At 42.2% G+C, this 14,775-nt stretch overlaps 1 protein-coding gene across 5 annotated transcripts in view; it reads left to right on the top strand.

The window, feature by feature from the left end:
* The window catches only part of VIT (vitrin), a 51,161-nt gene extending 42,141 nt beyond the window's left edge, over positions 1-9,020 (top strand). For all 5 annotated transcript variants that reach the window (XM_027641275.1, XM_027641273.1, XM_027641276.1 and 2 more), the window contains 5 exons: positions 2,367-2,514; positions 2,710-2,813; positions 3,305-3,531; positions 5,554-6,067; positions 6,666-9,020. In XM_027641275.1, the coding sequence (XP_027497076.1) occupies positions 2,367-2,514; positions 2,710-2,813; positions 3,305-3,531; positions 5,554-6,067; positions 6,666-6,844 (1,172 nt within the window). In that variant the 3' untranslated portion in view covers positions 6,845-9,020. The remainder of the gene's footprint in view (positions 1-2,366; positions 2,515-2,709; positions 2,814-3,304; positions 3,532-5,553; positions 6,068-6,665) is intronic.
* The last annotated feature ends 5,755 nt before the right edge of the window (positions 9,021-14,775 follow it).

The raw sequence follows: 14,775 nt of genomic DNA, 5'->3' as shown, positions 1-14,775 counted from the left end.
GCAGTCAGGGTTAGACAAGCAAGCCCTGCTGACCAGAGCAGACTCCCATGGCTATGCTGTGTGCGGGTACCCTTCTCACAGCAGTGGGTGGGAGGAAAGAAAATCACCTAAGAAAGGGACCGGGCACCTGCCACAGCAAGGAGAGAGTGGATGCAGAAGGAGCATCAAGGATCCCTCAAGTCCAGTGAGGAAAATGTAGGCTCCCCTACTCTAAAAAGGAAGTCTTCTATGCCCTTTACAATTAAAGGCAGATTTGCCCATTAACTTATCCTTAGATAAGGACCAGAGTTGAAGAAGAAAGAGAAAGCAAGCTGTGAGTGGAGAGATGGGGTTGTCTGCCGCCTCCTCATGAGAAGCCACCTCAGAGAGGGGGCTTCACCCTCCCAGCGGTGCCTGGGTCCTCTCTTGCCCACCCGCTGGCAGCTGAATGCTGACTGGACTCTTTATATTAACTACTGAACCAAATGTCTGTATATTCCCAGGCACTCCTTAAAAGTACTTAAAAAGTACTCTTAAAGAGTACTTAAAAGTATTCTTTTCCCTACCAAAGATGTCAAAAACACCTGAAATTGATACCGAAATAAGGCAAAGAAGAAGAAAAGGGGAAGGCTCTGCCCTACAGACCCCATAGCACTGCAGGAAAGCAGAGCTCAGTGCAGCGGAGATGCAGGCAAGGACATCTGTGTTTATAGCAGTCGAACTGAGATAAGACACACCAGAAGCAAAATTCTCATCCTGCTGATACCTCTAGGATCATAAAAGCTGTAATTCAGATCTTGCCTCCCTGCAAATCAGAATGTGCTCACCTCCCTATGAAGTACCTTTAGCCTGTGCTCTTGCAGTGTCCCAGCATCAAAATACCCTTCCTGTCCAAACCCTCCCCAGAAATTAAGTCTGTATATAAGTGTATGTAAATCTTTGCATACCCAGACCCTGCTGGCTAACAAACTGCCTACTTTCCACATCTAAACCTCACGGTGTAGCTCCCTTTGAAGGACAAGAAATTCAGGAAAACTTGGCCATTAATTGAGACATTCGTTGTGGGTTCCTGACCTTGCCTCACGATCTGCTGTGAATGGACACAGTTCTCAGTCACGGTCCTGTAATTCAGCATTATTAGAATTAGAAAAAAGAGACAGCTACGGGAGAAAAAATTGAAGGTAATGAGATGGGAGGAAGTTGCATAAGCCAGTAAGAACAATTGGTGCTTTGTAGCCTTCGGGCTACCAAATGATTAAAACACACTAGTTTGGACAGTCTGATTGGTAGGAGGCATCATGACAGGGAAATCAAGAGATAGGGATGACCCAGATGCCAGAAGGGGAAAATGTTAATTAACGCTCTAGTTAAGCCAAATTTTTATCGCACTCCTGGTCGCACACCAATGATGAACATTTCTCCACTAACTTTCAGAGACATGAAAGCAGGTTGGTAGTGATGAAGACAGCATTTGTAGAAGCACAAAGATGAGGTTCACCTGTATAATTAAAGGGAAGAGCTTGTTTGGGTGCAGGCATACCTTTTCTAGAACATTGTTTTCAGCCCAGAGAGGCAACACATAACAGCACACCGCTGCTGCTGCTGCACACACGTAAAAACCAGCTTCCACTCAGTTTGAGTACACCAGGCAAAGTCATCATCCCTGATGTGAGCTCCAGTCCAGAATGAAAGTAAGGAACTATTTGCATTCAAAAGTGCAGAGTTGCCAGGATTATTGTCAGTAATCTTGGATTGCAATCTGCTTGAAAAGACCCCATGGCTTCCTTCCCCTGAGGCACATCCCAGTCATCACACATTTTGGGAACCTCCCTGCCTTCTGAGCAGCATTAACACCATATGCGAAGAACTGTTCCTGTTATGTCTGTTACATCAATTAAGTGCAGAGAAGTATAACCAAGGAAATTCCTGTAGCTTATGCTCTGCAGGTGGCCAGACCACAAAATCCAAGGACCATGGTTGGCTTTACAAACTCCCACCACCCCTGGGCTGCAAATAAAGCACGCTGAGCCCCAGCTGTGGCTCTGAGGGCACAGGATACAAGTCAGCTTGCTCTTGCATGGCTGACCTCCCTAGCTGCCAAATCCAGTGCTCCCAGACTGACCCCTGGGAAAAGATTCTTGCCCTTTTGTCACACAGCCAAGCTCAGAGGCTGTTTAGGACAAAATTACGCCAAGAATTGTGTTTACCAGTGAGTAGGACAGACTTGAGCCCCCAGCTGTGATTTGTCCTCGTCAAAGGCTTCTCATAGAGTTTACACAGCAGGACAAATCACTGGATGCAGACATTTTAGGCCTTTGCTCCTCACAAGAAGCACAGCTCTCAGAAAGGACTAAAAATATCTTCTGTGTTTCTTTATCTCTCCTCAGACTGCAAGGTTGATTTGTCCTTCTTAATGGATGGAAGCTGGAGCATTGGCAAACGCCGCTTTCAACTTCAGAAGCGGTTCCTTGGTAATGTGGCTCAAGCCCTTGGCATTGGCAGTGCTGGTCCTCTGATGGGCATCATTCAGTATGGGTAAGAATTTCTAGTGCAGCTACTCCCATTGCCACAGGGTGTGACTGCACACTCTGGCAGCTGTAGCTCTATGGCTGATGTGTGCTAAAGGTCTCACTCCAGCTCATACTCAGGAACCAGGTAGCACAGATCAGTCCTACAGCTTTTGTGTTGCATGTGAAGCAAAACACTGATACTTGCTCTCATTTCTTTTAGTGATGACCCTTCCACAGAATTTAACTTAAAAACTTATGCCAACTCCAAGGACCTAAGAAACGCCATTGAGAAAATTCAACAGAAAGGGGGACTTTCCAATGTTGGTAGGTGATGGGGCTGCTTACACATCCTCAGCTCAGGAAGGACTTCAGAGCCTGGGCTATAGCGAGCCCATACCTCCTCTTGGGGTACAGAGGCTGTGACCAAACACTGCTCAGTGCTAGGACAGTGCTGGTGAGAGGGCACTGCTCCCACCATGACCTGCATGTGTTGGTCCAGGGCACTGCAAATCCATTGCAAGTGGAGAGGATAGACCTATCTCTTTGTGGGCAGTTCCCATTGTACTTTGGGAATCCTTGCTAACTCAGCTCATCACCCCAAGCTTCTCTGGGAGGGGGTTCAGTGCAGGAGGGCTCAGGAAGCACTAGCACTGACAGCAATGACCTCCCTTCCACTCATGCAGCCACAGAAACTGCTTTCCCCAGCTCTCTGCAGCCTCCAGTGCTTGAGTCAGCCCTCTGCTTACCATTTCATGGGATATTATCAGGCAGAGTGCTTCCAGATCTGTAACTCCCCAACTCCTCTTTTATTCCAGGGAAGGCACTTTCATTTGTTAACAAAAACTTCTTTTTGGATGCTAATGGAAACCGAGGTGGAGCACCCAATGTGGTTGTAGTGGTGGTGGACGGGTGGCCGACGGACCAAGTGGAAGAGGCCTCCAGGTTGGCCAGAGAATCAGGGATCAACATTTTCTTTGTCACTGTTGAAGCAGCTGCCCAAAATGAAAAGCAGAATGTTATTGAACCGAACTTTGTGGACAAGGTATTTAGTAGGCTGGATCTGGCCAGGTGCTTGGCTCTGACTGTGTTTTCCAACCTACTTAATTCAGGGCATTTCCCTTTCCTTCTTACCCTTATGGTTATTTCTTGTCCTGCTTGAATGTACTGTCCTGAGGTCTCCTGTACAAAAAGCCAGGCAGTAATGCTGAAGTCAGAAAGGGGATGAAGTTTAGTAAAGTTCTGGTTTGAGGTACATCATGGGGCTTTTGACCGACTAAACATTGGCACACAGCTCCAGTCATGCTGAGGCGAGAGTTTTTCCAAATATACAGTAGCATGACAAAGCAAAATTGAAGCCTGAGCTTTCCATGAGCCTACTGTTGTACATTTCCCACTCAGCAAAGGGTGAGAAGCCCTGTCAGCCTACTGCCAATGTTGCATTTACAAACAGGTCCCATACAAGCGAATGTTGGGACAGTCGCAACATAGGCACATCTTAGTTTTTCATCTATACTGGGTAACTCAAACATTTTTTTTCCACTGTTGATGCAGATGATTTTTCAGTTATTTGTTTCTGCTGCTTCATGGTAGCTCTTAGAAAAAGAGTAAACCCCTGCCATGTGCAGCCAAAACCGAGAATGCAAGCCTTGATCGATTTGTATTTGGCATCAACAGTAGCTGCCTGCTCAACAGTGCTTCAGGGCAAGCTGGCACCCAGTTACAGCAGGAGATATCTACCAAGTGCCAGAACAGGCTGGGCTCAGGAAGCAGAGTTTAGTTATCCAGTGGTTTCAAAAAACAGATTCCAATCTGAGCTGGGTTGCTCTGCCATGAATCATTCCCATGAGTTTCAGAGCTGCTCCAGAGAGCTGCATTGTCTCTGGTCAGCATTTAATTTGATTGTAGTCTCATTTGCATTTAATATTTTTGAGAGCAAAACTACAGTGAGTGTCTGCAAACCTGCCAGGGACACAGCAGAAGTGGGAGTAGAATGGACTCAGAATAGGAAGGTAAAGAGGGAATGGTGACTTGATACTGCTGCATCGTAACACTAAAATAGAAGCAAGACAGGAAGAAGAGCAAATGAGGGCAGCACACCGTGAGGAGCCCAGACTGGAGGGAACTATAACTTCCTTGGAGCTGTTAGGCTTTATGCAAGTGCCTTGGCCTTTTAAAATAGTCAGATACACACACCATCACTAAGTTGATAGATAAAGCCTGGCTTAACAAAATATTTTTATCCAGAGATCTGAGGCATTAACATTTATAAGGAATTAAAGCCAAGGACAATTTGATCCAGCCTGTTCACACCACCTCCCTCCCTGCCCCCCCACTTGACTCTTCCCACTTCCTCTTCTGTGCCTCCCCTACTTCCTACCCACACTCACCTGACTCCCACTACAGAAGCCTCCCGCAGATCTGGCCTCTATGAGTATTTACTTATAAAAGTTAATGATTTTTTTGTTTGTTTATTTTTTACTATTTGGCAGAGTCAACACAATGGGGAATCTTTATAGACTTTTTGCATTTTTCACCAAAATTGCCTGCGTTTTTCTGCTTAGAAGAGTATGAGCCCAGGATAACCCAAATTAAGTCCCAGGTTTCACTTCAAGGTAGTAGGGTTTGTCAGCAGGCAAAATTTTCCTTGTTGCCCTGAACAATGGGAGCTGAAGTTGCTTCCCAGCGAACACACAGGCTCCTATAATGCCATTGGAGCCACGCTAACAGAAGCTCTGTGATTTGGATGCTTTTCCTGTGAACAATGTAACTCATGTAAAAAAGCTGGACAAGTGCCAAACTTGCTTATTACGTTTCTTTCACTACTATAATACCAGCTCCATCCCACAGCTTTTAAAAAAAGGCAGGAAGAACTTTCACACTACACAAGTACCTGTGATGTTACATTGACATCATTTCCCAGAGAAGCAGATGGTGACTGGAGGAGTGGCCATTTCAGACTCTAGCATTGCTCTTTCCAGGAGCCTACTTTGCAATTTAGCTACATACCCCAGCAGAAACAGGCAGACTGAATTTCCACTGTGTTCATCCTTGTGTTGCCTTGCAGGCGGTGTGCAGGACAAATGGTTTCTATTCCATCAATGTGCCCAGCTGGTTCAGCCTACACAAGGTGGTCCAGCCTCTGGTGAAGCGGGTCTGCGACACCGACCGGCTGGTTTGCAGCAAGACGTGCCTCAATTCGGCCGACATCGGTTTCGTCATCGATGGCTCCAGCAGTGTCGGCACCAGCAACTTCCGCACAGTCCTCCAGTTTGTAGCCAACATCAGCAAGGAGTTTGAGATTTCAGACACGGACACCCGTGTTGGGGCCGTTCAGTACACCTATGAGCAAAGGCTGGAGTTCAGCTTTGACAAGTACAGCACAAAGGAGGACGTGCTGAGTGCCATTAAGAGGATCAGTTACTGGAGTGGCGGAACCAGCACGGGAGCAGCTATCAGCTATGCCTCAGAGCAGCTGTTCAGCAAATCCAAACCCAATAAAAGAAAGATCATGATTCTCATTACAGATGGCAGGTCTTACGATGACGTCAGCGTGCCGGCCATGGAAGCTCATCGAAATGGTAAGTTCCTCTGTCACTACTTGCTCTCCCCATGTTTCTCAGCATTTTTCCAGATAAATGCAGTTTGTTATGATATGACAGCATCAGAAGAAACTTTATGAAGGAAGAGTAATACTTCACCCTGGGGTCTCTTTGAGCTCTAACAAGATCAGTAACTGTTTAATATCTGAATAAGGAACTTCAGGGGGAAAAAATAATCCCATAAATCATTGCAAATGCAGCTATGTCTAGGAGATCTCAAGGGATTTCTACTGTCTTAGTAACATATGACTCCTTTGGCTTTCCAGTCAGGATAGTCATATCTTCCAAAACATTTGCACTGGAATATGACCTTGTTGTTCAGGAGCCTGTTGGTTAGACCCAGAACAAAAGCTTTACTATTGTTTAAGCCTTTTTGTTGTTGGCAAAAGGTACTTCCAAAGCACAAATTAGACCTTTCTTTCAATTTGAAAATACTGCTTTTTTATACAAAGAGAGCACTCCAATTCACTGTCCACTTTTTTGTGGTCTGGAAACTACATTTGCAGTATTGGTATTAAATTAAATTTAATGCAAAGAAAACATTTATGCTTATTCTAAAATATGGGTTTCTTTCCAGGAGTCATTGCTTACTCCATCGGAGTTGCTTGGGCAGCCCCAGATGAACTGGAAGCCATTGCAACAGACCCCGATAAGGAGCATTCCTTCTTTGTGGATGAATTTGACAACCTCTATCGCTATGTTAATCAGCTCATCCAAAACATTTGCACAGAATTTAATTCCCAGCCACGGAACTGATGGACTCAAGCAAGGCAGGACCCTTGGGCACCATGCTGAAGGCATGTCAAGTGCCACAGGAATAATGACAGCCCTCAGTACAAGAAACACTGAAGGTGTTTTCCTCTGGCACTTTCTAGTCAGCAAGGTTGATTGCAGCTCTGTCCCTATGCATGCTCTGTGTAGACTGTTGATGTGTTTTTTTTCCTTGCAGCCTTCAGAAACTCTGATTTGGATGGATAGCAAAAGAGGCAGTAAACATGGAGGAAATAAATGCAGCAGTTTGAAAAGGTGCTTCCAGAATAGAGCCCCAGCTTGCCCAATTCTCACCCCTGAACACACACAAGCTCCTAACAATGCACCACCTGCTCCTTGAAGTAGCCAGGTCCCTTCAGGGAGTGGCCATGCTGCTGAGCAGCTGTGGTAGAAGCACCTCTGTTGGCACTGCCCACCAGATGACACTCAGATCAGGGCTGAAATATCAGACCACAGCTCAAATTTGAGTACCTTCTTAAAAGCAGGCACTCCCTCCATACTGCTGTCTTGCCAGCAAGTCAAGCTTCAGCTACTGTAAACTCAAGCACTGAGATTTATTGAAACTGGGAAACTGGAGAACAAGTGAGAGGAAAAATCAAGTTCTGGGACCATACAACCCTTTGTCAAGTCCAATAAAGCCCCAAATCCACAAGGCAGCCAACATGCAAAAACTGGTATCTTCAATACTGCATTAATATTTGATTTTGAGAAGTGTCTTGCCTCCTTAGCACTCTTCCTCTGCTCTTGGGTGGCTCAAGGCCTGCAGGACCACAGGAAAGTTGCCAGGACAGAGAAGACTGAGAAAAAATGTGGGTTTAAGTTGCTCACACTCAGAAAAGCATCTGAGACCCACCATTCTGTTGTTAAAACACTGCTCAGAACAGCTTACAGCAGTCTGTAGTGTGAGGAGAGCCATTCTGTATTATATACTGGGAAACACAGCATTTCAAGCATTTACAGACACCCTTTTTCAAATTTGGGATAGATTTATGTTTTATGGATTGATTTAAAAATGTAGATATTACAGCCCTGATCAGTCAAAACACACAGTGGTTTCTTAAGTGAAGAACTACCCCTATCATAGTCAGTGAGGGGGGACTGACACACTAGGAGGACCAAAAGAATCACACTTTAATTAGGAAGCAGCAGTTGCTGGTTATGTTCCATCCAGTATCATTTAAGAAAATATGTTCATTAAGCAAGATTATCAAAAAGCCAATAAAAATGTATGTGTTCATGCACCTTAAGGTAATCGAAGCCATGCCGCATCAGGCTTGTGGAACTAACAGGAAATGGGAAGAAATTAAAACTTAAATTTCCCATATTACTTGCAAATCAAGCTTTTAACAGCATTGATAGTTTTAATAACCATGACCCAAGATATTTATTAGCCACATAAAAATTTAATTGAAGTTAACTGCCGTAAGGGAAACTCCTTTCTGTCGGCAAAAGTAGTACAATCTTTTAAATAGTTATGTTTGGAAACGTGGCTGAAAAAAGTGCCAATTAAATAAGCATAATGCAAACTAGTGAAACCAGCAGATTTTGCATGATCCCCCTCGTGTGGTAACATAAGCCAGGCTGGGGTCCTCTCAAGAGGTAATCAAAAACAGTCCTGGATGAAAGAGTGGTTTTACACAGGGAAGGTTCAGATCTTCCTCTTAGAAAAAAAACATTCTTAGAAGAACATCATCAATTCAACAATGCTACCCAGACAGAAGGTGCAGGCCATTGCCAGCTTCCAAAAAAAAAAATCAAAATAAAGACATAAAATATATTTGTATGCAGAATTTTTAACACTAATCTGTGCTGCTGCACTTTCACAGCAATAGTTTCTTGGCTTGAAGAAATGATTAAGAAGAGAGTTAGGTACAAGCAGAGTTACTACTAATACTTCCCATCTTCCACCTCCTCACTACTGTTTGGCTGAACACATCTTTCTCTGTCAACAAGGGACATTACACGGGCTGGACAAAACTCAAAGACATGAACTGAATTTAATGAGGACTTCAGTTCACACACCAGATTTATTGTCTGAAAACCACTTGCTTGGGGCTTGATTTGGGGCTAGCTGAGAAAAAGACCTAAATCTTAACTTATACCTACTCTTAATATTGTGGGTTAATTTTTAATGCAACAATTTAGCACCACATATTCTTCTCCATACTGACCGTACAGTTGTGGCACATAAAACTGGTACCCCACAGAGACTCCCCAGTATTTCACTCGTGCTCTGCAAAAAGCACAGCAATGATGGCTAAGATATTAGGAACAGCTAGAGCCATACATGTTCTTTAGGATATGCATAAGGGATATATGCATATAGGATATAACTTCTTCCTAAAGCTTAAACCTCAAGCAATGACAGTAAGCTTTCAAGAGCTCTTTCACAGGGAAGTTGCAGAGCTATCTTATGTCAAGCATTCATAATGGGCACTTCAGGGTTTGTTATTGTTTATATGGTTTAAGTTTACAGAAGAACTATGGTGCTCATTTGCCAATGTGCCTTTTTATTTACTTCTTCAGATGACCTTGAAATTGTTGGATCTCAAAGTGTGAAAGTGGTTTAATCCGACTCTCATCTAAACTTAGATGTCCTATTCATAAACATTGTAAACTTAAGCAGAAGCCTCAAAACTTGTAAGAATATACTCTTCCATTAACAAAAGCAACATACTCCTCTTAACCTTTACCTCATAGCAATCAAATTAGTTGCCACCTACAAAAGTCTCTAAATACTGTTTTATTAAAAAACAAGATAACTTACGTATATATCTTGATAAATGTTCAAGGAGGTATACTTGTTTCAGGAAAGCAGCAGAACTCCTTCTGTAACATATACAAGCTATTTTGAGCTTATCTATATAAGTTGCTATATCTTTTGCAATAAAATTGTCTTAAAGGCATATGCAGTGCACGTCATCTCATATGGGGTTAAAAAATAAACACCAAATATGGCCTATGCCATTTTAGTTTCTGAAGCACAGCTGAGGTGATTACTGCATTATGGAAGACTGGCAAAGCCCCAGGTGCTTCAATATCCTTTTATATGCTCAGATGTAAAAAATCCTTACAGTGAGCTTTCTCAAAGTTATTTGTCAGAGGAATCAGTCACTGAAGGAGAGTCTAATGACTGAAAGGCATCAAAGACATAAGTATTTTCAAAAGTCTGCAAGATCATGTCTTATTTGAAACTAGACTTCCTTTGGAAGCTGAAAAAAATAAATCACAGAGTTTCTACACACTTTCTAGAGGCAGGACTGAATCACGAGAGAATCTAGATGTCCAGCTGCTTGATGCTGGGCTACTCAGTTTCAGATGCCTGACCAGTGCAGTGGAACCTGCTGTCTGACAGAGGCATCCCAGAGAAGGGTACAAGACAGGTCCCACCCAGGACGGAGAGCTGTCTGAACTAGTCACTAGATACCCTTTCCAGAAGGTGTTGTCTGATCATCCTCTCCCTAAGAAATAAGCATTTTTGCACTCGAGAGTTGGGCTGATGGCTTATCAGTGCTCAACGATCGCAGTGCAGAACACCCACCTGGAAATAAATACTGATGCCCATGCTCTGGAAGCCTCGGCAGAGCTCAGTCTCAGCACCTCTTGCCTCTAACTCCAGCATTAGCCACGCACATTCTCAATGATACACCAAATTCAATTAAAAGTTCAGCAATCCCTTCATAGAGAGGTAACTCAAAGTCCTGTTTCCCAGAATGGGACACACAGCACTTCTGCTGTCACTGTGCCACCCTGCACAGAAAGTATTGCCCCCTGTGTGCACTTTCCTCAGCTGTTGCTGCTTTGCTGGTTCAGCAAGAGGAGGGTTTCTCCATGGCTGCTGCTGACAGGTGGGCAGAGAAGCTTCTCCTTCCTCCTTGCATTCCTTCCCCTATGGCTCTCCAGCACGAGGGAAGCCATTCCAGTAAACAGGAAAAGCTCTGGGGTTAAGCATGCAGCCAGGACCAACCTAATCTAAACATGCTTAGTGTACTGAACATCTTACCTGTAAACTCCACAGCAAATTATTCACGTTATCTACTTAGCAAGTCAAAGTGAGCAGTAAATATCAAGAAATATTACCTAGACACCAAACTTAAGTCAGTCTTCTGTGGTATACATACCTTAAATTACTTCATGGTTGAGCGAAGTCATATCGTTCCTCTGTTTTTGTCTGCCCATGAGCAACATTATGGAAACAGTTTGATCCCTTTTCTTTTTCATTGCCATCTAATTTTTAGAAGTCTAAGTCAGTACCAGGCCATCTACATTTGCCAAGTCACCTACATACTGCAAATGTACATCTACACAGCTCAGTGCCTCAAATTCCTCAAGGTAATTTTTTTTCCTTGTTAAAACTTAAACTGGGGGGGGTGCATGTGCAATATTACAGGTTTTAGTGCTGCATCAGCTAGACTGCTCACAATCAACTGCGTCACTCATATTGAATGGCAAGAGACATAAGTGTTATTTTTCTTAATACCAGTTTAACCCCTTCTCCGATTTGTAATAAAAACTCTGATAAGTTCAAGAACTCCAGCACTCACAGAAATTACTTTTTTTTAAGCACAAGGAGAAATGGTAGAAGTTTCACTGTATCACCAAATATAGTCACTTTTCTCACACCCAAATCATCATGGGAACATGTCTTGTTCATAGGCAAACCCATAAGCGTGTTAGGAAGGCCTCCCATGTGGAAGGGTCACTCCTATATTGTTCCCAAAATCGTCTTTCTCACTACCTCAGGAATCTTCTACTGACCCTCTCTGGAGGCAGAACATGGGGGGGAATGCAATTGTATTGTCAATTCATAAAGCAATTCCTCCTTTCCTATGAGGTAGGAAGATGAGTAGGACCAAATCAGAAGGATTATTTTACACCTACCAAGAAGACGAGATAAGAACTTCGCTTATCCCACCTACAAGCTTAGAAAAAAATAGGATGGGCTCACTAACAACAAGTTGTTCTGCTCAGTTCTGTGTAGGTTCCCACACCACCCCCTCAGTGCCATTCTGAGCACCTTCCTGTAGCAACATGACTACCATCTGTGATGTGTGGTTTGCTCTCCCTCATCCTCTCCCCAGGGGCAGAACTATACACTTATTTCTATTTTAAATGAATGCTGTCCTCAGGAAGTGTACTGTGTCTGGCTGCGATCAATGCACCGCTGACAGACCAGCTCCTGCACAACAGCACCACACCCACGCTGCACCTCTGCTCACCCCATATTCACCTAAGCACATGGAAAGACGTGGGGTGCCAAACAGTGCTAATTTGGCAGAGCAGTACAAAACCAAGACATATGGAGAACAGAAACACTGAGGCATTACTGTGAACGGTGAGATATCGCACAGTTCCATAGGAAGTTCACATGGAGTTACCTCAAGCCCTTAAAAACATGTCTGCTTGTCTTAGTCTGAGTGCACCTCCCCCTCCTAGCACATGCTCTAAAACCACACACATCTTAAGCAAAATTATGAACACAATGCAAAATGTTGAAAAATAGTATTTATTAGCACCCAATTTACATAATTATATGGTACAAATGACACTTACTTGCTGCTGCAACATTAAATAAAGCTGTTCTTAAAAACCATCTTTTATTTCTGGAAGTCCATGTGATTTTGCTCAGCACAGAATGCGGGTACACTACACAGATACCCCACTTCACTATTGTCATACCAATACAAATACCTGCATGGTTACCTCAATGAGGTGTCATTTTAAACGGCACACTAACATAAGCAGATCTATATAATTTTAATGACAAAATATTTATTTTACTTATTCAGGCAAGTGAATGTAGCTTTAAATATAACCTATCCAAAAAGTTTCACAAAATATGGATTGCAGTGAAAAAGAGAAAATTCAGGGCTGCAGTTGAGAAGCTCGAAATTATACTGGTATATTTCAAAATAATTTCCCTCTGAATTTTATATCTTTGCCATTTTAGATATTTATCCAGGATTTTAAACTACTGAATTTTAGTAAGAAGTTTAATATTAAGTGTTTGAAAAAGGATTTCCATTTAAAGCAAAAATTTATACTTATAATAATAAATGCTTAACAAATCTTTGGAGAATGAATCACTTCTTCACTTTTCTCATCTCTCATGATTAAGAAGCCTTTTCAAAATCATGAAATATATTACAGTTATGGATGCTTACTCTCAAGGAAACAATTTCCTTCACAAATTAGAAAACAGAATTTCTTACTTAAAATAACATCCACTTTTGCAAGACAGTGCCATTTAAACAAGGTAATTTCATGGTACTGAAATTTTGACACAGCCTTGTACTGAGCCATACACAAAAAATTGACAAGCAGACTATTACACGAAGAGTAAGTATTTCTCATTTGGATTCAACCTTTTGCAAGACGTTTGAAGCCCAACATTGTTTCAAAGTAGTCATTCAAAACTGGCATCCAAAATCATAACCTCAACATAGTTCTGAAGGGGAGTTCTAATTTCCCTTAGCTGTTTATATATCACCCACAATAGCATTTTCATATCAACTATCTCATGGAAGTGACCCAAACAGAAGAGGAGCCACTGTAATTACTAACATTTAAGTGGTTATCACCTGTGGTAACTTCTCTTAAAGAGAAGTGTCAGGTTCAATAGTTATTTCTTGTAGAGAGGAAAAAAGTGTATTAATATAAGTAACAACAACAAAAAAATCTGAACTACAGTCCATATGGCAAAAAAACTTTTCTTTTTTAACCTGACAGTCAATTGAAGATAATTATGTAAAATACAATAGTTTATAAGCTGACAAATGTCAACAGAAAAACTTACAGCAACAAAAGTCATCTTATCACGGAGTTCCTTCTCCAAGTTTTTTTTAGATGCACTATACAAGGAAAACATAGCACAAGACCGCTTTTCAGTCTGCTTGGGCTATAAAGGTACAAGAAATTATTAGCTAACATGCTCAGTTTTCATTTCCAGAACAAGTGCTAACACATATGAGACAGTTTACAAAACCGATGCATGTCTGTAAATGTCCAACTGCAAGGAAACAATTCCAGGAGCCATACATCTGAAAACAAGCTACATCCAAAAAGGACTATATCTTAATGACAGGAAGAATAAAAAAATAAATTCTTAATGGAAAAATATTAGCTTGAAGTCCATTGTTTATCCCTTATACAATGTTTTTGGCTGCTTTTAGAAAGTAATCAAAAAATAATGAATATATTTGGCTTGGCAACAAGTTATCCTTTCCCTTTCAGAATAGTACAAATCCAGCTGCATAAATCTTTTCTCAACTTTTCAGTCTAATACTGTGGTGTGAGGATCAAGGGTTTCTCGAAATAGCCAGGAAGTAATTTTGGGAGCCTGCAATTCAAACCCAGGGAATGCAAGGAGACTGGCCTTGAGGACCATGTCAACACAAGGCTTTGAGCAGCTTAAAAACACACACGTGGGCATGGTTTAAACATCTATGTGATCTCCCAGGATCACAGTATGGCTTGGCAGCACAAGCAGGGCAAAACTAGTTTAACATACAATACCACAATCCACACTTAATCAGAAAGAAAGTTGGGCTGAAAAGCATATATTATTAAATATCTTTTTAGCTCAGCCATAGTTCGGATCTTGGAATCTAGAAACACATCTCCTGGCAATGAACCAGCTGAGACTCATAAATTGTACTATTCAACTGGATTTAAGCTTTCTGTAGTGGAATTCAGATTCTCAAAAAAATCTTAAATGATATCGCACTTTGTAAGCTTTCACAAGTGACTACAGAGCAGCAAAGCTAAGTCAGCAGGTAGGGTAAGAGATAACTCATTAGAATTAAATGAACTAGGAATAAGGAGGTACAAATCAGTCTTTTGGTGGTGAGAGGGGTAGGGCTGAAGCTGAAACTCCACCACCCTTCCAAAAAAACGCTCCGAGAGAAAAATCAATA

This window comes from Corapipo altera, unplaced genomic scaffold, assembly GCF_003945725.1.
Source record: "Corapipo altera isolate COAL_440 unplaced genomic scaffold, ASM394572v1 48b, whole genome shotgun sequence".
Classification (NCBI taxonomy): domain Eukaryota; kingdom Metazoa; phylum Chordata; class Aves; order Passeriformes; family Pipridae; genus Corapipo; species Corapipo altera.
The sequence above is the reverse complement of the archived record's forward strand: the minus strand, read 5'-3'. Positions and strand labels throughout refer to the sequence as shown.